We start from the raw sequence: 27,117 nt of genomic DNA, 5'->3' as shown, positions 1-27,117 counted from the left end.
ACAAGCTCAAAAAGCACCTATCAAAGATGATGATCCTAAATTTTTTGTCAATGTCTATCAGAAAGCGACTCTACGACATCCAGGAAACAACTTACCAGCAATGAGCAGTGTTGTGGATGTTGAGGGGGTGGAGAGAGTTGAGGGAAGTGCCACAGAGCCACCTGCAAGCAATGAGGTGCAGTGTGAGAAAACATCAGCAGAACTACAGCCATCTTAATTTTACTTAATTACAGCTTATTACAACTTAATTACTTGGCCATTTATGCCAAGCCACTAAGTAACATCAAGTTAAAAAGACTTGCTTAGGCAATTTCATCCAAAATCACACCAAGCATTTAAGTCCAATAAGACTGTTCAAGCATTATCATGCCTACCCAAGTCATCCAAGGGATATTAAGTCAGTCCAATTAAACTAAGTAATGGCATGAAAATGACAGCTCAAATGCATGGTGGTCCATAAAATGATTAATGTAGAATCCACAGTAAACATCCAACAAATTATTGAAGCTAATGGACAGTGGAACACACTCCCAACCAAAAATAGGATTTAAATGTGCTGCTTGTATGATGGTGTTGATGTGAACAACAGCAAGGTCATGAGTTCTGTTGTCCAGGAAGGATGGTTTTACCATCCACATCCCAGTCAGTTTGTTGGGCATGTCTGCTATGTAATCAAACCAATGAATGAGAGCACACAGGTATGATAAGTCATTGGTGCATGGTAACAAAAAAAAGCAAAGAACCTGGGCTACATTCATGCCCTCCATCCCATCATGTGTGTTGTCTGTGTTCACAAACACAGTGTCATAATGTTCAGGACCACCATACCAGGATGGTGTTGCTCAAATCTGTTCATGGCATGTGCTCCCAATCCTGCAAGGATCACTTGGTGAGACAAACATCACACTGGCAGAGTGGAAAACCTTGATATGACCTGTGGGAGTTGCCAAGCACTGAAGCTTGGTGTCCAATGTGTTGAGTTGGTGAGACAAAAACTCCTGAAGGAGGTTGGGAAATGCTGGAACTCCAAGCTCATCTGCAAGTGAGAGGACTTTGGTGGCACAGTTTCTAGCTGCTACCATTAGTGAGATTAAGATGTGTAATAAGATGCCAAAGATTGATGTGATACCTGGCACTTGTGCTAGTTTGACGATGGAGTAAATGGTTTCCAACCTTTCATCTGTGATGCCAGGATCATTGACATTGTCAAACTGGTCATGTTCTGGATCCATTTCTCTGAGTATGGGAGCAGAATCAATGCAAAGATCACCTAGCTTTGAATTAGTCCAATGGCTGTGAAGCAGTGAGAAACAAACATACATAGATAGTGGGAGTGGCTTAAGCAATTGAACCCTTCAGCATTCTGCACTTTTCAAAGTCAACAGCTGCTGCTGTGAGTTTGTCTAAATGCTGATTTGTTAGCAGCATTTGACCAAGTGCCTTATACTTGTTGGAACATTCTCCATGGCTCTTTCACTGCCTTGATATGTTTTGATTCTGTGATTGATGTACAGAGGCCATTTGGCATGCCAGATGATCTGATGAGTGCCACATAGTGGACAAGCAAGTGTTGACAGGGAAGAGAGAATCCATCTGGGTGGACACCAGTAGAGCAAAAGATTTCACAATAATGATGGAATCAAGTGAGGACATCCTGAATCTCCACCAACATTTCATCAGTAATTGCATCCCTCTGAACAAGGTAGCAGAATTCCAAAAATGCCTGAAAGGTATGAATGATATTGTCCAGGACATGGCCTTCAATGGCAGGGAGGTAAACCTTCATGAATGTCAATGCAATGAAAGGAATCCAGCATGTTGGACAAGAAACAAACCTTCATTAGTGCTTTTGAGTCATTGCCTATCCATTGTGAAAATCCCTGTCCCTCAGGGAAATGTCACAGACCTGAAAAGGATGGAACAACTGCAATGCTATTATTCATATATTGGATCAGTAAGTGCATCAACTCAGAGTAAAAGTGTCTTACTGTTGATCAATATCAGCTAGAATTTCCTTTGCTCCAGCCTTTCTATGAGTTTGCTCAAGGTACTTCATCACCCACTCAACCAAATGATCCTTAAATGTCCCTTTGATCAGTTGATGTAGGATGTCAGGTGCTAATAACAAGTAGATGCTGGCTCAAGGGAAGTCATCAGTAAACAGCTGCAACTGCAATGAGTCCAAATTGCATCTAAAATCCAAACTTTGTACCTCAATCTCCACATCCATCCCCCATTCATCCCACAATTCAACAAGTGAGAACACACACTTCAGTACATCAGCAAGTGAGTGGGAATGAGGCACACCACCTCCATCCAAGTTATCTGGGGTTGCCATACATCTAGAATGGATCATCAGCCCCATTCAAAATACCTTGAATTGCATCTACTCACCAGCCACACCAATTCTGCACAATGCAAGCAAGTAAAACCTGTTCTGGATAGTCAGCAATATAAGGCCCAAGGCCATAAGTGATGCAATGAAAGTGGCCATCTGGGCAGTGAAGAACGTCTGGGGTCATCATACCAGTCTTGAGCAGTCAAAGAATTCATGCAAGCTCTACATGAAAATTTTGTTTCTTGAACTTGTGGAAGAGGGCATCATCTGAGTGTTTTTGCTGGCTGCATTCAAGTCTTGGATCAGTGTACAAGGGAGAGAAGTAAATAGTGTACAACCTTTTGGAGTAGGTAAGAAAGCTACTAGGACAATGGCATTGTGCAATGTGCATGCCAAACATGGTTATGAACATTGCCAATGGAAAGGTAGATGGGCCAGTAGTCATTCTGGCCCATAGCAATTGATACAGTTGTTTTGTTGCTGCCCAGGATAATTCAGGGACAAATGTTGCACCATCTGCTTGAGGCTCTTTCACAATTTCATCCTGGAAGAACAGTTAGTAAAGAAAGCCTACCAGTAGTGTTGCTAAGGTATGCACTGCCTGTTCCCAAGCCCACTCACTGGACACTGAAATCCTTATACCTTTGTGAGTGACTGTCTGCTGAAAATTCACAATACAGAGCATAGTCAATTTCTGCATTAAAGTCAGTATTGGAAAGAATATTCTTGATGATGACTTGGGGGTCCCAGAACCAGACATCATATGACTTATTCATCTAGGAAGGAACATCTTCTGATGGTTTTTTGCTGCTGTACTTGAGCCTGAAGCTCTCCCAAGGCACATCACCTGTTGGGGTCGCATCAATTGTTTTATAGAGATTGGTGTGGTCAGCAAATGGTGAGGTATCTTGATGAGGTGTGAGAGACAATGCCCATAAGTGAAGTAACTGGTCAATTTTACCTGTTGACAATTGTGCTTGAGAAAAGAGGAGTTGAGTGGTCTCAAACTCCAGGACAGTTCCAATATGGTGTCCAGTCATCTGGACTTTGGGGAGTGTGGAGGGGAGGCAGAACATCTTGAGGGATGTCCAGACCATTCTCATTGCAAATCCTTCCTGTGCAACAAAATTTAAGATGGACATAAATAGAAATGAGCCAACATACCTGTCAGTTTGTCATGGTATTCCCACACAACATTGGGGGGAGGGCATGGTTGAGCATCTTCATGAGTATTGGGTGCATCAATGTTGAAGTTATGGGCCACATTTAGGTGTGTCCTGAGACCAGTGGGCAACACAAACCAGTGGCAGCAGCTTGAAAACTTGCAGGGAATCCAATGAGCAGTATATGCTCACCATGCAGAATACATCCCAGTCACCAATGGCACTGAGCATAAAAATGTTACTTAACATTTCAGCACAAGTTAGAGGAATTATTGGCTAAGGATGCTGACAGTGGGTGGGAAAGACTCAGTTGTGGGTTAATAGAACTTGAAGGCACATGGAGCCTAAACATTCCCTCATCCCCCCATTCCTACTCGAGGCACACAAGCATGTCCTGATCAGATGTCACATCCAGTCACCTGTGCCAAGAATGCCAATCAGCACCCAGGCCAAGAGAAGCATGAAGAACAAGTTTCAAAAGCCTGTGCCATAAAACAGGTCACTGAAGTCATCAATGAAGGAACTGAGGCACAAAGGAATTTACTGACATCCTGTCAACAGCCCAGGACTCACAGGGCACCTCTATCACAGGAGCAGACTAGGGCAACTTGTTGTAAGCACTTATAATGTTATTTTGGCTAATAAAACTTGCCTAAATCCATTTTTCAGCTGCCATGGGGCAAGATGTTGCCAATGGTGTGGAAGATGTGGAAGAGATGTTTGGTGATGGTCCAACTCAGGAAGAGAGCCTTGAAAACAGCATGAAAGTTGCTGACAAAGCTGTCACAGTGTCAAGTCCAGGCCTACTCTGACCAACTCCAATGCTGGATGAGGTCTGGGGAGAGGTTTGGAAGCAAGTCCAACAGAAAGAACTGAACTCTGACTGGCAAAGTGTTGGAAGGAACAAAGTCTGCTGAGATAAAGGCAGAGTGGAGTGAGGGTGTTGGGTTTAGCTTATGTGCTACCCCCTTGCATGATCTCAGCCCTCATATTTCAGAGGGAGAGTACAGACAGAACAGATGGAGGTAGAGGGAGTAGGAACTAAGTCAATATTCATACTAAAGAACACCAGAGTACAATACATGCCTTTATACTACTATGGAGGTACAGTAACTGGAATTGGAACTGACATATGGAGACTCATAAATTTTCAAGTAAAACTTCCCAGATGATGAATGAAGGGTAGACAGAGGACATACAAATGGGTAACATAGGACATCCAAAAAAAGGAACAGTCCAGGTGCTGGACTGCATGCTGTCATGGAGAAGCCCAAAGGGTAGTCACATGACTCCTCAGAGAATGGTCTGCACAGTCCAGTAGGAGGGCAGTACAAGTCCAACAGCAGTCAGAGCAGAGATGGCTTGTAAATGTCAGGGGATGGGTGGAGTTGGTGCAGAGTGAGTGTATGACCAGTGGAATGGGGTGTGGAGTGAGTGAGGACCTAGGACAAATGCACAGTCATGACACACAGTAAGGAAGCAGTGTGCACAGAAAATAGGAACATGTGACCTTGTTGAGGCAGCATGAAGGACTTCTTCACATCAATGTCCTGGGAACAGCATGCCATAGTTAGTCCTTTCCCATCACTATACTCCACATGCTTTTACTCACCAAAACCATCCTCTTCTACTGGGACTTCCTTGATGTACAATCTAGCTCTGCAAAGGGCAATATTGCAGGAATTGGAAAGGTAAAGGACTGGGCAGAGAAACTTTTGAGCAGCAAGGCCATCCACTCTCCAAAAGTCAGTGCTTCCAGCACATCGCATTCCTGTGCTTCTTCACTTTTGAATGTGACATCCTTTGGGGTCAAAGGGAGCACAAGGTCTACTCATTCAAGTGCCACTCAACCACTGCCCACTCCTGCAAGTGTCAGCAGTAGAGTTGTGCCTGTTTCATACCTGGGTGAAGACAGTGAATTGGCAGAGTTCAGGAACTACACACAGGAAAGCATCAGTAAGGGAAGCAATGCCAGTACTAGGGTATTTTGCATCCATAATCATCAGCATATCCTGCACATTGACTCAGTGGAATAGGTATCCATTGCAGTGATCAACAATGTACATTCCCCATCCATCAGCCCACCACCCCCATCCCAACCACACATCATTGCCAAAACTGCAGTGTCAGCAAAGCCTGTGAAGAGTGAGCTATCGATGTATTATGACAGGTTGAGCTCAGATAAGGAGGTGATTGAAGTAGATCAGGTGTTGACTCCTCTGAGAGGATCTTTGAAATGGCCTCTGGTCTCACAGGTATGTGGCACATACTAAATTGAGCACCCAGCAAGTAGGTTCACACCATTATAGGCTGATATGGAAGGTCATCAATCAGCTGCTCCACTGTCAAAATGCACTGAAACAAAGGCAGAAGATGGAGTTATTGAACTTCCCAACTGTCCAAGGAACAATGCAAGCAGCAAGTTCACTGACCAAGACCTTCCACCTGGGTGTCAAGATGGAAATGTCTGGCATGGTATCTACATCCCTTCACTTGCCCACTGGTGTGGGGGCTATGTCAATCCATGGACTATTGAGGCAGGTGACCTTCAGGATGCAATGCAGATAATCTGGGATGAAGTTTACTGTGGCAAAGTGGAACATTATATTGCTCCTAGGGGGCCAGTCTTCCATGTGGTAAGACCATTCTAAACTTGAGTTTCATAGTTGTGCCACTAACCCTATGTTGCAATCCTAGGGAAAGCAGTGCTTGAACAAATGGTGAAGCAGCTTCGCAGCAACAGCATTGATGGTCATTGCAACATTCTTTATTCAAGACACTGACCTTCATAATCCCAAACAGTGAGAGGATTTTGCAGCAGCCATGCTCCACCATAACCATTATCTATTCAGTGGAAATGAAGATATCAACCCCAAGGTGAGTTGTACTAGATATCATCATCATCTTGATATCTAAATGATTTTTTTGGCAGATGTGGACTGGTATTTGGCAGTCTCCATTTGTATTACAGATGTTCACATCACACTTCAACTTTGTTGCTGGCCATGCCCTAGATTCCCAAGTTAGACAGTGAAAAGATTCACTGCTCAAGCTGCACTCACCCTTGCTGCAACAGCCATAGGTTTTATCATATCTCATTGTCACTAGTCAGCTGATTTCATCCTCCAGGCTCACTGGGCATCAACTCTAGCTGCACATGGTAACCTACAACTCAAAAAACTCATGTCCGGATCAAAGCCACAGAAGCACACTGTCCTGTTGAAAGGCAATTCTGGTGTGACCTGGGAGGTCATTATCCCTGATGGCAAACCATATGGATTCAATTTCCAGACATGGGTGAGATGACAAGTAAGCTTTTGCAGCTAATCATGGTGCTCTTGAATGCAAACTTTTCCACAATTGTTGAAGAAACTCAGTGCTATGCCAAGGTCAGTGCAAAGGGGAAAGAGAGATCTGCTGGAAGTAGTGTGTCCAATGAAGATGACAACAATGACTTCCAGAATCTGTTCAGGTTTTGGTAATTGGTATGTCAGCAATCATATCCATTGCTCCCTCCCCAGATTGACCATTTTATTATACATGCTCTCCCCCCCTCTTTGTTCACTACCCCCAACACACATGGTTTGTCATCTCCCATTTGCCTATGACTCCCTCAACCTCAAACCCTACCTCCAATACCCTCAGTCCCCATACAGCATCTCTGCTATTGGCTTCATTGTTCATGCATCAACTCTATGAAGCACCAGGATCTTATTGGCTGACTTCATGCTATCAATCCTTTTTATCTTGACTCACTGATTTTTGACTGTTTTTCCTATGCCTCCATTATATCATTCTTAGCTGTCCTATTCCCCCCCCCCTTTACTACATATGCTACCAGTGCAGCACCCCAAACCATTTCAATAAATTGACAATAGTTTGCATGCTTAAATCCTTGGTGACTGGAATCTGCTTAAGTACTTATTCAAATGTTCAATGTGCACAAGCTCCCAAGCAGTCCAAGTCATAATCACTTAATTCACTTAAGTGACTTGACACCTTATTTTGACTTGGTAACAAAATTCCAAGTAATCAAGTCAGATTAAGCAACTTGTAATTTTGCTGATGAAATCAGCAACATGCCAGCACATACCATGCTAAGGCCACTCACAACAGAGAACCAGACACTTTTGATGAAGCTATGGCATGGAGGTTGATCACCCTCAAGATTGAAAGATTGCCAACTCCAAATGGGTGTTCAAAGTCAAATGAGGCCCAAATGGTGAAATAGAGCACTACAAGGTGCATTTGGTGGCGCAAGGATTCACACAGATGCAGGGGATTGACTATATGGAGACCTTTGCTCCAGTAACCAAGTTCTCTACAATTCATGTCTTACTTGCCCTTGCTGCTCAGTACAACCTTGAGATCCATCAAATGGATGTCAAATCTGCATTTCTCAATGGAGAACTGGACAAAGAAATTTACCTACAACTCCCACCAGGTTTTCATGGTGCAAGCAACCAAGTTTGGCAGCAATGACAAGTACTATATGGGTTGAAACAGGCCCATAAATCTTTGTATAAGTGACTCTGCACAGTCTTCAAATCCTTGGGGTTCACTTGCAGTCATGCTGATCACTCCCTTTTCTATAAGGTCAAGGATGGAGTCCTCATAATTGTGGCAGTATATGTAGATGATAAACTAATACTCTCAAGGTGCAAAAAGGCAATTGGATGATTGAAGGATGCACTCCTGAAGGAGTATGACCTGTCAGACCTGGGAGAGGCAAGATGGATTCTTGGCATGGAGATTATACATGATCACAACAAGCAGCTCATTGAGCTATCTCAGAGATGATACATTGAGGACATCCTCAAATGCTTCAGCATGCAAGAAGGCTGCCCTGTCACTACACCAATTGAGTCCAACCTTAAGCTTGCCAAACTGGAGCAACCAGAGGTGGATATAAAGGCTTATTATAGTGTGCTTGGTGTGCTGATGTACACAATGCTAGCTATGTGCCCAGACCTTGCATTTGCAGTGGGTGCACTGAGCTGGCATGCAGCTGCACCTGGAGAGGCTCATTGGGGAGCTCTCAAACGTGTCTACCAGTACCTTCATGGAACAACAGATGCTTGCCTCACATACTCTGGGACTTTGACAACAAATTTTTTTGGATTTGTAGATGCTGACTGGGCTTCAGACATAAATGACTGCCATTCAATCACTGGATACATTTTCATACTTTCCAGTGGGGCAGTCAGCTGGTTGTTGAGGAAGCAAACATCTGTGGCATTATCCAGCATGGAGGCAGAGTATATGGCTGCATCTGCAGTGACAAAGGAGGCCATTTGGGTTCACACTCTACTTCAGGAGCTCAACATGACACCCTCTCTCAAGCCAACACCACTCCTACTTGATAATCAGTCCACAATGGCTCTGGTGAAGAACTCAATGTTCCATGATTGGATGAAGCACATTTCTATTCATCACCACTTCATTCAAGAGAAGCTGGAGGCTGGTGAGGTTGCCATTGACTATGTCTCAACAAATACACAGGTTGCCAACATCCTTACCAAGGGACTTGCATGAGAAAAGCATGTCTGCTTTACCAAGGGTATGGGTATTATTTATTAAGGTCATTTTTCACTGAGTGGGTGTGTTGGAGATTGGATGTTGTGCAGAACAGCAAGAACTTCCTACTTACATAATCACCCCTTGTATGGGCAGAACAATTTTTCCTTTGCACCTCAGTCTTCATCCAACTGGAAGCCTGAGGTAATGTCTTCTTCTCATATCTTAGTATTAGACCATACTAATTCTATTTAGTTACCTTACTCTCCTTTAGCAATAAACTCATCATTTGTAACCTTTAAAATACTGTAGTCTGTGGCAAGCTGGACAGAAACTCACAGCCAAGATCACTCTGGCCAGAGCTGTACAGAACAGAGGCATTTGTTGATGTACTGAAGGTTGCCCCAGCTGTTGGGAAAGCCACTACCCAGTCATCTTGAGCTGAGCTTTTCCTCCTCATATAACACCATTCTCACATGGCACTTGTGGCAAAGCCAGTCAATTGTATTATCCTCTCCTTCCCCAGGGGAGTAAGGTCTAATCTCTACTGGTGTTGGTACTTACTAAGCATCCAGGAGCACCCCGAGGGCATTTGGTGGTTCAATACTGCAAAGATCGACTACCTTTCACTACCCAACTACTATAGTTAGCACATACATACATAGGACGACATGAAAAAAGGATGTGGATTGGGGTCGCTTGCTCTAAGCGAAAGTCAATCTGTGTGTTTTGATGTCAATCCAAGTCCTCGGAAAGGGAAATATCAATCTGGGTGGTGAGTAGAATGTCCTCGACCCCCCGTAAACCTTGCATATGGTCCTGCATGCACGCCATATTCAGTATCAGTCGACTTCCCTGTTATGCGATATGTGAACACAATCTACACAAATATTTTATAGCAAAAGGAACTTACGCAGATCGAATGTATAGTCAAAGCCCAGCTGTATGCGAAGCATTATGAATCAAGCTTTGAAATAAGATGTGACACGTACAATAACAGAATAATTGGTTGCATATCCGGCACCTTGGATACAGTGAAACCAAGACCAAGTAGACCTAATCACAACAAAATGAATTGCCCACACACGGAGCTGCTAAAGGCAATCCTTACCTGCCATCATGAGATAGGTGACAGTTCCACCGAGCGTCAACTGTGATATGATGTTCTTTGCAGCACGGCTTGCTCCAACGGTAGAGAAATTCTTAGCCACTGTCAAGGAGATGAGAGTGCTATGCACGACCATTGTAATCGACCTATATTCCTTTGTCAGCAGCTGAGAGCGTTCGAAACCAATGACCCCACATCTGTATCTTCGCATTGGGCGATAACTCGAACAGAATGCCAGAGCTGTAACTCTTGAAACTTGAATATGCAGTAGGCATACAACAGACGACTTCGGACAGGATAAGACCTCCAAGGAGGCGCGATACCCATAGGTGGCAACCAAACAACACAAAAACTAGATTATCGGGCGAAAAACGAGTTAAAGTACTTCCAGGACCGTAAAATTAAGACCTACCTCTGAACGCCAGTATAAATTCCAGTGTGAAATTAGCGCATTCTACCAAAACTGTCATAAGCACTAGTAGGCCAAGGCAAATGGAAGAAGTCGGCGAAGACATGGCCGGTAAGAAGGCGAGAGCGATCTGGCACATTCTGTTACACCATTGATATTGTGACTCGGCAAAGCGCTCTAGGTCATACATAATCACCAGACGTACATCTGAATAACCAATAGAAAATAACGATGGAATATATACAACCATTTGAAAGGATAACTTCCTTTCATCCTGTGAGGATTGGGTAATGAGCGTTCTGCGAATGCAGGGAGTATCAAAGACTGACGGCCAAATACAACGGACTTCATCCCCGAATGTCATTATACAATCCCAGGATGAAAGCGCGAGCGCTACAGCTGATGATGAACTCATTAAGAGGATTGCAATCGAAGTGAGGAAGAGGTCGTACCGCTGTGGTAATAGATACTTCGAAAGGCCGCAGCAGTAGAGCCCATAAGGGTGTCCACCATAGTGGCAGAGAGAAATCAGTCTCAGAAATGCTGAAGCATGCATGTGAGCATTTTACTCTGTCACGGCGGGATGGGCTGTATCGCACTACATCGTGATGCTAGGGTCCAGCCCCCAATGTCCCACGCGCCCCTGCAATGTTGGGCATGAATTGTAATACATTGTAATTGAATAGAAATTTCCTTACCTTACTAAAGTTAGGGATGTTTCAACATGCGGTACACATGGTTGATGCAGTCCGAGTGAGTCCGAGTGTCGGAAAAACGCTTCAAAGTTCAGCGTTGTCAACGTTCAGGGTCTGATCCTCAGTCATCGAGTGACGTAGTAGCTTCACAAATTTGCGTTCTTATCAAATGGCTTGGCAAGTGCCACGTTTTCACGTACGTAAAAACACAACAAGCTAGTCGGGCTATGGAAACCTGGTTTTTGCCACCTATCCATTCAGACTACGGTACAAGACGATTGCATTTTTAGACGCGTGCGAGTATTACTTTACAATTGAGCTTTGGGGCGAGAAACATGCCGACAAGATTGGAATTGTATCACTCTCTTGGGAGGGATCTAAGGGAGGACATGCGGCTTGGAGTGCCTGGACTGCCTGACCTTCTCCCCGCTAACCCCCCAGAAACCAGGGTCGATGGGAGGCTACGCGGAGAGCTATGGACAGTTCCTGTTGCCAGAGGTGATAGCAACGAAGGCGGGGCAACCGACGCAACCGGGTGTTCGTGGTGGTCAACAGTCTTCCGCAGGACGCCAAGGAGAATCTTGAGCATGTACTCTGTGTCGAAGGTGCCATAAGCAGCATTGAACGGCATGGTATCCACCATGTCCTGGTGGAGACGGTAAATTGTTCAGCCACAGAACTAAGGTCATTGATGTCATACCCTAATTTTGTACGTGTCCGCAAGATTGTCATCCAGAACACGGAGTGCGTCCGCTGCAGCTGGGTCTGTGCCGATCTGCACGAATGCAATACCAAACATATTTGGCTTCACGTCGTTGCTGTCCAGACGGTGAGCAGCAGTGACGATGCAGTGTTCAAGCTCCTCAGGATCGGCTTGATAATGGGTGAAAAGTGGGTATGTAGCTACTAAGCTAGGTAAAACGCACGTACTCGCCGCGCCATCCGTGATCACGATGACGGTTATCGGGGGATGCAGAGTTTCCCTCATCTCGACACGTGGTAAATAAAAGTCGATGAGTTGCGCGAGTTTCGCGCCAGTCGGAGTATCTTCGCCTGCAGTACACATCAAATCGGGTGCCTGTCTGAGAAGTGCATGTTTACATACCGTCCGGCAGGGCCTCATCAAACAATTTAGCGACCTCGAGTTTAGACTAACCCGAGATATTCGTCAGGTAAGGACGAACACACCGATTCGAATACGGAACCGAAGCTCACCAATATATTTTCACCGTATGCATCTCCATGCAAGAAATGCAAATCGACCCCTTTGGATCCATACTGGTTAGCAATATCAATTATGCCAGCGAGAGCCTCTCTAGCTTGGACCCAGAGGCTCCCTTCCGTCATCTAGCTGGACCAATCTTGTCAATTTCAGTGACAAAAAAAGAGTGCGATCAACATACCGACAAAGAATCATCGACCAAAATAACAGTCTTGATTTCTCTGGGCGACAATTAGGTTTTACACGCACATCACTGACTTAACACCTACGCTAGTTGTTTCAGGGCAAGCTCTCTGTCGTGGTCGTCGGGGATGTAGCGTGGGATGTCGCAAGGACGAAGGCTAGTATTGAAGAGCCCCCCATGGTTGTGGGGGTCCGGCACATGTCCAAATGGTTTTTCTTGTTTGGATTGATGAGCAAGCACCACGGTGCCCCGAGGAAGAACGCCGTTGGGTTCGATATTCGGGAATGCCCAATGAATCATAGAGGCACATGTAAGAACCTCGTACTTCGACACCTGCCAACAGGACAAACGCTTCAGGAACCCCAGCCTTACTTATCAGAGAGGATCAGATCTTACGATGCGGTCTCTGCCAGCATAGGAGACCACAGCGCCATTAAGGTGGTGGGCAGCTTTACCGAGATCTGTGAGTCAAACTGTGAGACGTGGCGCGCGGGCATGCACCGTTAGATGCAAAGCTCACAGAGGCGTCCCTACGGTAAAGCAGAATAAGCGACCAATGGTAATGAGTTTAACGAACAGTTTACTTCTAGAAGGACACGAGCAATAAAGAGAGGACAGCCGTTGACGTCCTCGCTAAAAGGAACAGCATTAGGAGGGATGCGATTTTCTTCCGTGTAGAACTGGCGCAAGAAGTCAGTCATAAAACATCCAACCCAAGATCGTCGACCCACCCAAACAAGTGGAACTGGTGAACCGTGTAGCTTGAAATTCTCAGTACTTTCGCGAGCAGCTTGCAGCCATTGTTCCTTTTGAACAAGGTCGTGGGCTCGCGGAGTGCCTGGTCTGGAGGATCCCTGGCTAGTCCCACTGAAAGACCGCGCTGGAAGACGAGAGAGAGGCATGGTGTTATTGGGTTCCAAAAACACTCCACGAGGGCATCTTATACCCCAAAACACGAGGCGTGAGGTTTTGGTATAATCATCGCACACTACCAGAGAGATCGTGTCCAATGATGCTCATCGATCCCGCGATATGCAGCCCGGCACGCGTCAAATAGCAGTGGAAAGGTAAGATCCCCTATGTCATACGGACGGCTTCTTTCTCGTGGATAGATATCTGATTCCCATGTTTGACTAGTCGTGGATTGAAAAAGAGCTTTAAAACAGAAAAAGGAAAGTGGTATCCTTCCAGCACGGAGCGATAGGTCCAAGGGCCGCTTTTTTCCAGCACAGGCAACTGTGACTGGACAGTGAGGCGAATCCGAAAGACGAAAGGACATAGTAAGTGCCTGTGCTGCAGGCCAACCCGGAATGTTTCGATACAGATGAGTGCTTGATCAATCGGCTCTTATCGTATCTTACTTTGATCTGAAAAGTACAACAATAGTGTCACTTTTGCGCAGAAAGATTGGTCCTGACCATCGTCAGATAACGAGACGTTCGTCGAAATCTAAGCTCATCCAAGATACCTCTGCAAAAGACCTAAAATCACCCATTCAGTGAGAGTACTAGAAGGCTTAGTTTCCGATGAGTCGAACGTCTGGGATGAGTTCGTTGCTCCCAAACCGCTGCATCTATCGAAATCGATGGTATCCGTAACATCTTGCCAGCCACTTGCTAATCTTAGACATCCGTAGATTGTTATCGGTGCACGCTTAAGACACATGAGCAAGGACGAATGCACAGCTTATTCCTATAGGGTGTCCAAGTTTAGAGGGCGTCCAGCGACGACAAACGGCACAAAACACTCACTGTACGTGCTCATCATGTCCTGTGACAACGGGGCCTGTTCCTGCTGATCTACGGACAGACTTACCCGCTGGAGATCCGACTTTTCCGTTCACGAGGCGCCCAGCAAGGCCCACCAGCCGCGAAAGCGCACATAGGCAAGACCTGTTCTTCCACATGTAGAAGATCGTTCATATACCCAAATACGAGATGCTATGAGCGGCGGGCTTGCTCGAATTTACCTGGGCGTGCCAAAAAGCCTGGTTTCAGCAACATAAGCTTTCTCGCCCGCCCAGGTGGAACCAACGATCGCGACTCTTCGGACTTGGCAGAAGATGCGTTCAAATTGGAATGACACAATTCATATACTAGGCTGAGCTTGTAACGAGCAAGCAGTGCGCTGAATTTGCTGTTAACCCGATACCTTGAGGTTTGAGTTCGAGACAGTGTTTAGAATGGAGTAGTCCCGGTAAGCATGCCTACCTCATGGCTCTGACAAACCCGGAAAACGTAGCAAGGCAAGACTAGCAAGACTACAGTAAGAGTCTAGGAGGGTCGCCTGGAAAATGAGAATGGCTCAGCACAAAGGACGAGCTTCGTCTGTTCAAACTCCGATTAGTACTTGCCCATACACCATGGACCACAGTGGGACCGCCGCCATCGAGTACCTATATCCCTACATTCCTCTTCTTGCCAGATTGTAATGAGTTTCCTGCCTTGCTGATTTGAATCTCCCCGCTTCTCTATGAACTGAAAATCCAACAAGGTTACTTGAAGACAGCGATTTAAATCATAGCAAGCGGACTGCTATGGCTGCCACGAGCACTTGTGCAAGTACTAGGAGCCCCTCTCCCAGCTTGGACTGACGGGTCAGACTGAGAGTGGGCTAGAATCCATTCCGGTGTCAGAGCCTGTCGTGCCAAGTGTGACAGACCCTCTCCCTACATAATAAAGAAACCAACGGCATGATCCCTTGCAAATTTTGGCTTGCAGGAGCTGAGTGCGGGAATTTTTGAAAGAAAACAATCGTTCAGCATGTAACAAGAATACCAACGAGAGCAGCGCGAAAAATGCAAGAAAAACGACCAATACAAGATGAAAGACCGACCGAGGTATATAAAAAACCGGTGAGTCCGAATGTTCTTGGGGGTGATGTTAGTTCCGAGCCAGAGACGACAATCTCGTTGTCTGCAACACGTTGAACGGCTGCGCGAGACAAGCGATCGTCTGTAACGATCGGATGTAGCCGTTAACCTGAAGTGCGGGGACAACGTGCAATGGTGAAGGCAGCCCAACGTCGCGATCCAAATCCGCGTTACCGTCACGGGTCACTTTCCCAGGCAATCCCGCTACTCGAACCTTGGATATGATGAATCCACGGATGCACAAAAACAAATTTCCGTGACTCATGCAGCGGGAGTTCATCTGCAGTCATCAAGTTCATTTCTCTAAGCCCTGATACTTCGCACGATATAGCTTGTCATTGCCTCCACGTAGTAGCAGTATACCGGACCCTTTGACAGAGACGACGATGCATGGAAGATGAAGACGTCGGGTTTCTAAACGGGCGGGTGAAAGAGGGTCGATCAGACAATAGATGCTCTGGGTTTCCTGCTAGGACAGCTTTCTGCGAAGTTCCGTGATGCGCGTTTCCATTTCTTCCCCTTGAAGTTGCGGAGAGTTTGGTTGTAGACAGAAATGGAAGCCGGGGGATAGCTGTTGTATGACGACAGCTTCCCTGACCATGCAAGGACAGTGGCCTCCCCGAAGCGGGCCACAATCTCCTCCAGGATGTGATCCACCTTGAAACGACCTGTTAACCATCCCCACCTCTTTGGCGCGCAGTGGCGGCCGCGCAGACTCTGCAGAGGCTTTGGACTGTTTTGAATTTTGTGACCACCAGAGTCTGACTGTTCCATCGTATAGGATGCTGCCAGTTACTGCTACGACCCTATCACATGTTAGCAAAGTGGCAAAATGGCAAAATTGCGCAGAAAATTGTGACCGGTTTTCTTGTGACTTGTGGGAAGATCTTTCCAGCCCATCTTATGAAGTATAGTGGATAGTATGCAGATACGCTGTGACACTTGGACGAGCTCATCATTAGACGCGGACGACGCGTCGATGGCCAACGGCCGTGGACGGGGTTGTGGCTCTGATTTTGAACTCCGCTGTCGGTAGTTGAATACAACGAACGCGTTATTTTCACGTGATATTTGTGAGTGTACTCGTTAGTTGCATTCAATGATTCCACAACTTGTTTCTGATTTTGTGGTCCTCCATGCGGGTCCCGAGACAGAATCCCGCGCTTGTGGAACTGGCTAGACTGTCCCAAATTGACATAGTCAATTTAGCCAGTCCCGCCGGTGCCGTTGGTTAATACCAGGTACGTTGGAGTGCTGCAAGTTCGTTGACCGAGCCTTGAGTGCTCCGGAGTACGATTGGCACCTGAGCGCTAGTACGTTGTGCTTCCAAATAGCACCCATATGTTGTGGGGATGGCTGTCGCGGCCGTTGAAGGTGGAGCATTCTTACCAGACCAATGTTGATTGGTCGAACAGGTTGATCACTTCCCCGATCCGGCCTTGAGTGCAATAAAAACCAAAAGCGTGAAGATGACCAGCTTCCCAACCAAGGTATGGAGCAGAGGCCGTACAAAGTAATATACCAGAGCTTGGAAAGAGACAACAAGCCATACAACATAACATTAGTCGTACACACTGCGTGGTAGTATGACATACAATTTCAAGCGGGATCACAGACTTCCAGCCCCAATTACTCGCTGGCATCATCGCTCACCACAATCCAGCTCTCCCTACTCTCGGACCTGTGTTCCCGTGCACTCACCTTCTGAATGTCACAATAGAATCAAGCCGACCAAGGCGCTCACCTGCCGAGAGGAACAGGGTCAGGGTCAGACTTGGAGTTCCTCGTACACCCCTCCTCAGCATCCGCAAGCACTAGTTTCACTGTCTTAACCTCAAACCCACGGAATTCCAAAGCCAACGTGGACGCTCCATCTCCCTGGGCATCCCGAGAAAGCGCCACTTCTGCTTTCGTATCCTCTAGCAGGTTTGTTGTGTAGGCAGCCAGGACGTGGACGTTACGGGCAATCCGCAGTTCGATGCGTCCGTGCCCACCGAACGCTTCGTACAACCGGAGGACTACCGTTTTCTTGGCAGTGGCCGACTCGAAATCATCATCCTCGCCACGCTTAACAGTCTCCAGGAAAACGTTACGGGCACCGTGAAGAGAGAACGGGAATTCCCGTACGAGCGGTTCAACGGATGTTACTCCTCGAGGGATCGCTCTCACTGTGAAAGAAAATTTAAGTTATACTTCCCCGTTGCTTGTATGGTTGTACGTATACACCGCACTTACCATGTAACGGAGAGTTAAATATATATGCAGCCCTTGGAACATCAGATTCCAAGAATGACCCGACATGAGGGATAACCGCCCAAGAAAACTCGTGGAATCCTAAGATAGCAGTCAGATTAGTCTCAGGGAAAGATAAATAACAGGGAGATACCTTGATCTTGATCCGCGTCAGGCGCCGTGGCCGCTCTCAGCAAAGAGATACGAAGGACATTGCCTTCGCACGCAAACCCGTATTTCGACTCGGACAGTATGGCGACGCCATATCCGAATTCACTGAAGTCTGCAAACTAACGTTGTATGGCGGGTCAGGATGACTATCAACCGCACAAGTCCATAGACGATTTCACCTTATGACCACAAACCTCGAACTTGGCTGCATCGAGAGTGGTATTCTTATACGTGGGACGCTGGACATGGCCAAACTGACACTCATAGGTGGCGACCGTGTTGTTAATGTTCAAAGGCAGCTCGACTGACGTATCCACAGATTAGTATTTGACATTTGACAATTCCCTTCTTTGAGACGGCTCACATTTGAGGAACTTGTGCCTCTCATGCCAGTCCACCTCAGCATCAAACTTGATGAGTGGTCGGGAGTCATGTTGCCGGGTTGCTGCCGACCGTAATTGCACAATCTGCTGCGGGGGATAGGGATAGTCGCTTACCATGGGTCCCATCCATCGAAATCTTTGTACATCCCGCCTTCCGTGAGCATGGTGTCAAAGCAGCGAAGTATTGGTTGACGCACCATGACCTTTATACCACTCTGGCCATACTTGACACGAGCTTCTACGGTAGCCCGCAAAGGACCTTGTGCCACCACGCGGAACGAAGAAAACGCCAATGGAGTGCGTGTCTCCAGGTGGTGGATCTCGACGTCTACCTACGGGGTGAGACGTACACCCAAAAACAGAAACGAAATAACACACCCCAAGCGTCCCAGTAGTTTGGTCGGTCTTCAAAGATAACAAGACCACCAGTCTTGCCCTCCTCAACCAGTTCGCGCCTGCGCGGGCAAGCAGTTAAGTTTCCAGTCCACACTGTTTGCATAAGATATTCCCAAACGCACTTCAAACGAGGTCATATATGCTAGTAATCCGCCCTTCGCGGATGGTCATTGTAATGACAGAGGTCTTGAGAATGAAATTGTTCGAAGAAACGGCTTCAACTAAAACCGGAGGTTACTGTAACATAGAGTTCTGAGCAAAACAAAGACGCACCACAAACTGGCAGACACTCATCGTGCATAGACATTTCCCGACCACAAAGGCCGTTCCCTTCGCATTCAATCAAAGCATAGCCACGTTTTCCATCTAAAGATGTTTGAACAACAGTAGGGAACGAAGGTAAAATGCCGTCTCCGGATAGAGGGACCTCAACCACTTCTTGTCGAGGAAAAGGCGTCAGATTGAGAACGAGAAAACCAGTCGGTTTCTCGGCAAATCGTGAGTCTCCACACGCCGTGGACGAGGCTCTCAACAAGACTCCGAACGCCACATCGAGCATTTTTTGGCAGTCACGCCTCACTTCGGAGTATAGCCTTTCAGCATCATCGTAGACCATGCCGCTGTGGATCATCAGCTCAACATAACTTTTTCCCATAATCAAGGAACTCACATCGCAGAACCGGGAAGCACTGGTGTGACGAAACAATATAGCATTCACTTCATGACGATCAATGTGTTAGATGTATACACGTACCGTCGTGGACTGTACATAGACCATTAGATCACGGACGGGCATTCCAAATTGAAAGACGCACACTGGTTTAAGAGCACTTTCTCCCAGCAATCATCGATAGACTTCTTTGGGTATACGTAGTTGCTGGAAGCGGGTTTGTAGATAGTTGCGAGTGTTGCAACACGCTAGTAATTCGTCAGACGAAACAGACATATTCGCATACGGCCGGTCTTGCCTCGACATCGCGCAGTAGGATTTCACATTTCCTATTGCCCTTCTTGATAGAACCTGAATGAGGAATCAATTGGATCGTGTCTATCTAATCACTTCAAATGGCACTCACCGTGAGATGTATACGTGCCCCTGTGGAACTAAAAAACTAAAGTGAATACTTCTCCCACCGCATCACCATAATCTTACCTCCAGGTACAGCTCTCCACGCCTGATATCGAACATAATTGGTCTATAACACAATACAGGAACAACGCAAACGCATACCATACTGGAAGACTCGTTCCTCCCTTAGAATCCCTCTCGATATCCTCAAAAAATTGCTCGACGGTGCTACCCATGCTCACAGGGGGCAGCTCGCGGTGATTATTCGTCACTGCCCTGATTCTCCGCAGCTGAGTATGATCGTCAACGCGCACGGAGGACGAACGGCTATCGACACGTACATTTTCTAACATCTTGGGAAGTGCACCTCCGCCACCGTCGCCGTTACCAAAGACTAGGAGTGCGGTATCGTTCGATTCGAGGTTCTAGCACCTTTTGAGTGCGATTTTCAAGCGAATTCAACGAGACATACGAACCTTGTGATTTGAGATGGCTTTCTTAACCTCCCCTACATTAGCCTGGGCCGTGTAGGTATCTGCAAGAAGTAAGTACCTATCCGCGTTGTATTCAGTCTCGCACGCGACAGGATAACTCACCGACTGGAGTCATATGACATAACACCTGCGTGCCGTCTATGCCAACCCAATTGAAAGTCGAATGCGGGAAAACGTTTCTGTGAACAGCATATAGTATTGGACATGAACCACTACGCATCTCTTGAAAGCACGACCGTGACGTACACATTGTTCCTGCAAAAATAACACTCTTAGTACCATGAAAAGAGAGAAGAGGGAGGTGCACGATGAAACCGAGCAACTCACCAGGAAAGTTTCTGAGTAAAGAAATACTGCATCCCAGCATCCCGAATTAGCTGAGGATAGGCAGCAGTCAATCCGAACGTGTCAGGGAGCCACGCTGTCTCGCATCGCTTTCCGAACCGAGACTCAAAATACCGCTGTCCGTACAAGAACTGGCGGACGAGAGCTTCGCCAGAAGGCATGTTACCGTCGTTTTCGACCCATGCACCACCAATGAGGTGGAACTGTCCTGACGCGATCTTGTGCTTGAGTTTTTCGAACAGGGGTGGATATTGCTGTTTCCCCCTCAGTAAGATAACGCGGGGTAGAAGAGGTATCAAGGTCAGCTCACTTGTTCTAACCACTTGAACTGTTGTGCTTGCGAGCATGCAAATCGATGTTCAGGAAACCTTTCCATAAGATTGATTTGGGTCGACCAGGACCGAGCAGTCTTCTGCTGCGTAACTGCATATGGCCATAACCACGCCGTATCCTGTTCCATGCAAAGCATTAAAAAATAAAGCCAGCGGTTCGCAGACGCGACTCAAAGCAGTGGTTTGGAATCCAACGCACGATATGACAATATGATATTCCAACCACTTGGACTCTCTTTGCACCTTCGTCATAGACACCTGCACCCTTGGCTTCCCAACCTTTTCCAAAGACGTCTTCGGCGATAGCGCGCATCTGGTGGATGTTCTCATCGTCGCCCGTCGTGAAGGCGTTCATAATCGCATTTGCGGTGACCAGGGCCTTATTCTGTAATGGAGTGTTCCCCGGAAGGGCATCCACCAGCTCGCGCAAGGTGTTGAAATCCCACATCAGGCGCCCTAAAAAGGAGACATTGTCAAAGACAGACCGTGCGGCGACGGTGAATAACAGAATGTGCAGAGGAGGCAACGCACGCACACGCTTCCTGATTCGGGACGACGAGATCGGCAGATGCCAGCCCGAAGTATCTGTTCATCTATAATAACCCGTCAGGGAAGGGCCACGAATGCGAGAGAGAGAGATAGGTGGAACTGAAATCGGGGAGGGAGAGACTTACATCTGGAGGAGCGACGGCATCCCCGTTCCACGGGACGCCGAACATGCCATTGCAACTAGATTCGATAACGACTTCGTACGTTCCCCGCAGGACGGCTTCGCGTGGAATGATATGCTCGACGCGGCGATCTCCACCAAATCCACCCGTTATGCCTGGGTGTTGGTATTAATAACAGTGCCTGAGACTTGGAAACGCAAGTTTACCTTGGAGCGGAACGCCATCCGTGGAGAATACCATGGCCTCACAGCCGGGGTCAAACTCGACTGGAATTTATTTACTAGTTAGGTGAGGTCGAAATGAAGTGTAGCTGTGCGCACGTTGGACCCGCTCGTATTCTTTCCATGACGCAGGAATCGTCATCTTCACTTTCCACCAGTGGTTCGTCTATACATACACATCTCTATCAGTCTGCCCAACAAGAGCAGTAACATTAGTGCACATACCCCTACATAATTGAACCTTGTAAACAAGGTGACCGCATACAAACAGACAATAGAACAAGAATTCAACGCACAAGACGGCCCAAACGACTCTCCTTTCTTCGCCGACCTAAACTTCTTGCGTATGGCCTCTGCGAACAGCGGCTTCGTCAACCCTGGTGCGCTCCATACTTGCAAGTCGACGACGCCAGGGCCGTCGAGTCGATGTACGAAGAGTTTCGAGGAGAGGTTGACATCTGAAAAGTGACCGCCTAGAAAATTAGACAGGCGACCCTGCGTCAGATTCTTGATCCACTTTGCCCCGCTGCCATAGTTGAGCTCGGGATAAGAGGATGTATGGTTGCAGTGGTGTGTCATTGGAGTGACTGCAGTCCGTTGAGCGCCCAAACCACGGTTCTAACATCGGATCACACCGGTCTACTAGCGTAGAAATGCACACACAAGTGCTATTAGTACAACTCGTAAACGAACTACTGATGCCTATGGTACTCCACAATTGGGTTCTCCAGAACAAAATATACTACCACACCCACTAACCGAAAACCACCAACGAGACTATAACGTACTATTACACTCATAAAGACTGAGTCGCGTTACTAGGCACTCAGACTGGCACTACCCGCAACGCTCTCATACGAAGGCGGCGCTTCCCCAGCCTCACTTTCCTGACCGGACACCAATCGCTCATACCTTGTAATAGTCGGTAACGGCTCTCTCGCCGGACTTCGCGAATGGGAATGCGTCGGACGGAGGTGGAGGTGAGGGATATGTGAAGGATGTGCGGCATCTCGAGGCACTGTTAGCATGGATTCAGGTCGCACCGCTTGGTTTGGACTCTGCTTGTGCACGATGGCGTTTGCAGGATGCATGTCTGGTGGTGTTGGCGCATGTGGAAGAGACCATGGCAATGGCGAAGCGAGTCCCGACCTGGAACTAGAAGCCGTCGATGGTAGATGTATATCCGTAGATGTAGTGAGGGACACTCCCGTTTTCGAATGAGGAAGCGTCAGAACTTGTCGTGTATGGCTGTTCTGGTTGGCTCTCGCCGACCACACCACCTCTCACTCGTGCAGCACAGGGACAGCTTTCAGGGGCTCTGGCAGCGTTGTCATCGAGAACTTCGCAGTACCGAGGCAGAGTCTGCCACTCCAACGCACGGCACTAGAGTTGCATAACCGGAGGACTTTCAAGGCATGCTGAGCAGTTATAGGAGAGAGACTTACGGAAAGCACGACCACGGGGACTTGCACCGCGATATCAAATAGTTGTTTCTTGCTATCCTCTTCAACGCTATCCGAGGTACTGTCGTGGTTCTCGTCCACCCTCTCTACGCGTATGACAATGCGCAAAGTATGTTCTACGCGAACCCCCGCATCACGATGACGAATCGAGAAGGTGATCAAGGGTCCCTTTGACGATGCATTCCCGCAGCCCGGGATGGATAGCACAGTCGAAAAGTTATACGGACCAGGGCCGATCAAATCCGAGGGATCCGCACCAGACCGAAGATAAGGAAGGAGAGGAGATCGGTGTGGAGAAAGAGGCGTGGGGAGGATGGGAATCGGTTCTGGCGCTTTTGCTGTCTCCTTCCCCTTGGCTTTACCGCTAATAGGCGCATCCATACCATTCCTCTCGTTGTCATGCGGGGACTGAGTGTCCTCTACGCTCCACAGTACCACGCGGTGAAGCGTGTCGTCGCGCCCGCTGGCCGTACCATTGGAGAGATATGTCACCCGCTCGTCTATGAAAGCTGCGATACGCCACACTTTAACTTTCTCCAGTGGTACCAAAGTAAGACCGAGAACGATCGTTCCCTCCGCAGGGATCCTCGCCTGGGGTGCCTCCACACTATTGAACGTGCGCAACGAGACGAGATCGGCTCGGTCGCCATGCGCGGCACCATTCAAGTTGATCCTCGATCCACCCACGTTCCCGCCCCCGTGATCATTGGCGGGATGAGTGACTTCATCACCTGCACCCGCGATAAGAAGCCGACCTGGAAGCTCGATAGAGTATCCGAGTCTTCCTTCCCAGACTCGATCGATGGAAACTGGACCTGGGTCTCCAGAAGCACCCCCACCTTCGCTCGTACTAACGGCTGGTGCAGAAACGACGATGAAGGGCTTTGAACAGGTCATTTTGGATGTGAAAGCCCCGGGACGGTGCACGACGGCGCGAAGAGTATACGAGAGGGAAGCCCATGGAAGTTTGTATGTCGGAGGGAGATGCGGAGAGAGAGGGAACACGATCGGGTACGTGTATGTACCTGCAAAAAAAAAAAAAAACAAGGTAGTGCGTGTTAGCCGCAAATGAATACGAAATGAAAGATGGGTGAACATGAAACATGCCCTCTCTGAACTCCTTCCATCCTTCACCATGATCCTTGTGCTTGCGCCCACGTCCGGCATCGTCCTCTGCATCTCCATCGTGATCTAGCCCAAGAACACGCCCAAGACCGAAAAAGCTATAAGAGTGCGGATGGGAGGTCTGGCGAGGTTGTTGAGAGGTGGATCGGTGCGGGGTAGCGTCCACGTCCAGCGTAGTAGGAGGAACAGCCGCGCGGACCTTTGTCCTCCCTCGTTCGGTTTCTTCTGGACAGCCATTGCTGTCGAAGCGAGGGCTCCTCGATTTGGACCTCCCAACGGTTCCCGTGACTTCTTTGACGACGTCTAGCACTGACGACAGGGAGAAGCGGGAGCGTCCCCGGCTGGTGCGGGTGACGGACTCACGGCGGGCCGAGGTATCACGGCTATGTGGTGAATTAACGCGGCGGCCGCGTTCGGGAGACCGGGAGACACGTGAGAGTCTTGGCAATGGATAGGCTTCTTCGCTTGATGGGCGTCTAGATGTGGTGACATCGTGCTGACCAACGCCACTGGAAGCGCTCGAGAGGGTAGTAGGAATGCCTGGCTGACCTACATGGGAGGAAGAAGCAGTGGCAGAGGGCAGAGCAAAGGAAGAGTCCGCAGAAGGGGAAGAGGTATAGGGAGGCGTAGGCTCTCTATTACGGGTAACGAAATCGCAGCTGCCATGACGGGCAGACCGCATGGGTTGTGTTTGTTGGGCGCTTGCGCTGGCGGAAGGGGTATAGGTCGGCGGGCGCGGATGAAGTTCCTGATCGTAGTCGTTTGCATTGGAGAGAAACAGACCGGGGCCAACGGAAGTTGCGCGTCTTGCGAATGAGAGGTCATCAGCACGAAAGCAAGTCGTCTTGGCAGAATAGACGGTATTATCGTTAGTTACGTCCAGCCGCCGTGGGCCGATACCTAGTTAAACACGAACGGGATGAGTGGTTCAAACTCGGCTCAACGAGGTCAATTGGTATGACGGACCTTCCGGCCACGTTGCAGTGACGACTGCCTGCAGCTCGACTTCGATGCTGGATATCCTGGTCGGCTTTGCTAGATTGAGAGTGACCAGTCCCCTGACGAGTCCCGGTGAATCCGCTGGATCTGGTGGATGGAGTCCAGAAGGGTCGTTGGTGCGCAGAAATATGAATGGCTCTGTCAGACGGATGGACAGTGCATTCTTGCCAGCCTCGGCCATCCTAGCTGGGGCTGCGTGCACGACAGTCCTAGTCAAGGGTCAGCTCAGGTTATGTTCCTCTGTAAATGACTCCGAACCGACCTGAAAGACCCATCGGCCGAGTCCGCTGATAAGATAATAACATTAATGTTTGCCCATTTGTCAGTTGTGTATGTAACACACAGGCACGGGTCAGAATATCCTTCCCAGTCCCTTGAAGGGAAACATGTCCTCAAGGTCACATCATAATGGCCTCATCCTAATGTCAGCCGTGCCACCGCCGAAGTTGATGGCTTTTCATCAGGTTACTCATGTAATCCGGTTCCCCTAGTACACACCCTCTTACTACCCCTCAAATCACAAAACCACTACTCCTAAAGTAATGGCCCTGTTATTTGAGAGGTATCCTTGAGGGGATTTTGAGATGTTCGCAACTCTCCCCGTCGACAGACAATATGACCGTCATTATTATTCCCGACCCCCCCAAGCAGACGAAAACCAGGTCACCAGCCCTAGTACTGGGTGTGTTTGGTGTACTTGGCCTCTTAGGTTGGTTACTGTTTTTCTGTCTCCTCATTCACCTCTGATGGTATCTGCCTGTTCCCATTTCCCGTGCTTCATTCAATACTCTCAACTTACCACATGTACACACGTCACACTGGCTTACTGGCACCCCATAGCTCTGCTTGTGGCAGTAGCTTGTATATTCGGCCAGCGTCCTCGCAAAGGCAGCAAAGACAAGGTACGCTCGCGGAGGGCTCAGGTTAGGTCAAGTCGCCGGATCCAGTCAAATCCGGAAATGGAGACGGAAGTGGCACTTCAGAAACCACCGCCTGCATATGGATCCTGGATCCCTAGATCTTGAAGTCCAAGCACTTGAACACACACAAAGTAAGTTTCCATGCCCTTTTGAATATAGTTGTAATAATGTTGATCCATGGAGTCCAAGCGAGGTTTGAGAATCGCTTTTAAAGTTAAATAGGGAGTTCCAGATTGTTTGAATATGGGGTGAATGTTTGTACGAATATAGCTTGATAGCACGCGAGGTGTCGATCGCTGTATGCAAGAAGGCTGTGGACGGTACTTATATCCGCCCTCTCGATCTGACCTGGACTCAGACCGCCCATCCTAAGCGTTGTGATCGTCGGACACTCAGCCCCATGCCACGGCGGCCGCCCACAATGATGATCTCACCGATCGCCGATAGGTAAACGCCGACTCGTTTCGAGGATGGCTGTACTGTGAACGAATCAACGATCCTGCGGAGCCTATGCCAACGGGAAGACGGAAAGTAACTTTCATATCGAGCCCTTCCCCTAGCATAGCAGAGCCGCTCCTCCAAAGTCACAACCGGTCATTAAATCACACTGTAGACGCTAATCTTGTTCGCGTCGTGATCTTCTGAGTTCTCGGCCAAGACAAGGCGAATCTCTAATAACGAAGAAGCATGATATTCACGGACCGAGAACATGTAATGCGAACACGAACAGAGAGCAACACAGTACGCGAGAGTAAAGCACACAGCGAGGAAGCACGACTGGAACCAGG

At 48.0% G+C, this 27,117-nt stretch overlaps 7 protein-coding genes across 7 annotated transcripts; 1 reads left to right on the top strand and 6 right to left on the bottom strand.

The window, feature by feature from the left end:
- Nucleotides 1-407: 407 nt before the first annotated feature.
- Nucleotides 408-3,378, bottom strand: F5J12DRAFT_906210 (uncharacterized protein; the record flags this gene model as incomplete). Its single annotated transcript, XM_051748762.1, has 17 exons — nucleotides 408-507; nucleotides 529-841; nucleotides 887-1,072; nucleotides 1,130-1,236; nucleotides 1,458-1,538; nucleotides 1,671-1,780; nucleotides 1,836-1,886; nucleotides 1,923-1,932; nucleotides 1,989-2,139; nucleotides 2,206-2,325; nucleotides 2,402-2,531; nucleotides 2,565-2,634; nucleotides 2,708-2,784; nucleotides 2,841-2,882; nucleotides 2,937-2,958; nucleotides 2,981-3,105; nucleotides 3,127-3,378. 17 exons carry the CDS (start codon nucleotides 3,376-3,378, stop codon nucleotides 408-410), a joined length of 1,947 nt encoding a protein of 648 aa, XP_051598874.1.
- Nucleotides 3,379-5,099: 1,721 nt separating this feature from the next.
- F5J12DRAFT_893857 (uncharacterized protein) lies at nucleotides 5,100-6,152 on the top strand (the record flags this gene model as incomplete). The annotated part of the gene is made up of 3 exons (XM_051747689.1): nucleotides 5,100-5,483; nucleotides 5,538-5,756; nucleotides 5,811-6,152. The coding sequence occupies 3 exons, from the start codon at nucleotides 5,100-5,102 to the stop codon at nucleotides 6,150-6,152; spliced, it is 945 nt and encodes a 314-aa protein (XP_051598873.1).
- A 3,381-nt stretch (nucleotides 6,153-9,533) lies between these two features.
- Nucleotides 9,534-11,394, bottom strand: F5J12DRAFT_839287 (uncharacterized protein). The gene is made up of 11 exons (XM_051746067.1): nucleotides 11,234-11,394; nucleotides 11,130-11,178; nucleotides 10,988-11,076; nucleotides 10,865-10,934; nucleotides 10,741-10,809; nucleotides 10,539-10,675; nucleotides 10,322-10,478; nucleotides 10,130-10,272; nucleotides 10,011-10,074; nucleotides 9,932-9,959; nucleotides 9,534-9,873 (listed from the first exon to the last, which is right to left on the bottom strand). Exons 3-11 carry the CDS (start codon nucleotides 11,046-11,048, stop codon nucleotides 9,754-9,756), a joined length of 849 nt encoding a protein of 282 aa, XP_051598872.1. The 5' UTR covers nucleotides 11,049-11,076; nucleotides 11,130-11,178; nucleotides 11,234-11,394; the 3' UTR covers nucleotides 9,534-9,753.
- On the bottom strand, nucleotides 11,375-13,646 carry F5J12DRAFT_839283 (uncharacterized protein). Its single transcript, XM_051746066.1, has 11 exons — nucleotides 13,368-13,646; nucleotides 13,221-13,316; nucleotides 13,157-13,166; nucleotides 13,033-13,097; nucleotides 12,722-12,969; nucleotides 12,634-12,673; nucleotides 12,446-12,577; nucleotides 12,336-12,381; nucleotides 12,161-12,283; nucleotides 11,931-12,103; nucleotides 11,375-11,876 (listed from the first exon to the last, which is right to left on the bottom strand). The coding sequence occupies exons 1-11, from the start codon at nucleotides 13,536-13,538 to the stop codon at nucleotides 11,589-11,591; spliced, it is 1,392 nt and encodes a 463-aa protein (XP_051598871.1). The 5' UTR covers nucleotides 13,539-13,646; the 3' UTR covers nucleotides 11,375-11,588.
- Nucleotides 13,647-15,949: 2,303 nt separating this feature from the next.
- On the bottom strand, nucleotides 15,950-16,282 carry F5J12DRAFT_783659 (uncharacterized protein; the record flags this gene model as incomplete). Its single annotated transcript, XM_051742881.1, has 1 exon — nucleotides 15,950-16,282. One exon carries the CDS (start codon nucleotides 16,280-16,282, stop codon nucleotides 15,950-15,952), a length of 333 nt encoding a protein of 110 aa, XP_051598870.1.
- Nucleotides 16,283-16,963: 681 nt separating this feature from the next.
- F5J12DRAFT_839267 (glycoside hydrolase family 38 protein) lies at nucleotides 16,964-22,411 on the bottom strand. Its single transcript, XM_051746065.1, has 28 exons — nucleotides 22,119-22,411; nucleotides 21,922-21,969; nucleotides 21,808-21,867; nucleotides 21,605-21,756; nucleotides 21,466-21,523; nucleotides 21,130-21,386; nucleotides 20,909-21,049; nucleotides 20,581-20,852; nucleotides 20,356-20,465; nucleotides 20,236-20,294; nucleotides 20,101-20,184; nucleotides 19,922-20,049; nucleotides 19,844-19,865; nucleotides 19,767-19,794; nucleotides 19,659-19,711; nucleotides 19,506-19,608; nucleotides 19,361-19,379; nucleotides 18,964-19,310; nucleotides 18,820-18,911; nucleotides 18,673-18,733; nucleotides 18,492-18,622; nucleotides 18,409-18,430; nucleotides 18,276-18,356; nucleotides 18,091-18,215; nucleotides 17,895-18,030; nucleotides 17,740-17,775; nucleotides 17,253-17,676; nucleotides 16,964-17,189 (listed from the first exon to the last, which is right to left on the bottom strand). The coding sequence occupies exons 1-28, from the start codon at nucleotides 22,399-22,401 to the stop codon at nucleotides 17,138-17,140; spliced, it is 3,384 nt and encodes a 1,127-aa protein (XP_051598869.1). The 5' UTR covers nucleotides 22,402-22,411; the 3' UTR covers nucleotides 16,964-17,137.
- A 53-nt stretch (nucleotides 22,412-22,464) lies between these two features.
- On the bottom strand, nucleotides 22,465-25,817 carry F5J12DRAFT_839258 (uncharacterized protein). The gene is made up of 7 exons (XM_051746064.1): nucleotides 25,753-25,817; nucleotides 25,672-25,696; nucleotides 25,377-25,618; nucleotides 24,393-25,310; nucleotides 23,268-24,310; nucleotides 23,028-23,205; nucleotides 22,465-22,915 (listed from the first exon to the last, which is right to left on the bottom strand). The coding sequence occupies exons 3-7, from the start codon at nucleotides 25,588-25,590 to the stop codon at nucleotides 22,641-22,643; spliced, it is 2,628 nt and encodes an 875-aa protein (XP_051598868.1). The 5' UTR covers nucleotides 25,591-25,618; nucleotides 25,672-25,696; nucleotides 25,753-25,817; the 3' UTR covers nucleotides 22,465-22,640.
- Between the last annotated feature and the right edge of the window lie 1,300 nt (nucleotides 25,818-27,117).

Source organism: Pisolithus orientalis (genome assembly GCF_024613125.1).
Source record: "Pisolithus orientalis strain OTSU chromosome Unknown F5J12scaffold_19, whole genome shotgun sequence".
NCBI classification, from domain to species: domain Eukaryota; kingdom Fungi; phylum Basidiomycota; class Agaricomycetes; order Boletales; family Pisolithaceae; genus Pisolithus; species Pisolithus orientalis.
This window is presented reverse-complemented; position numbering and strand designations above follow the sequence as displayed.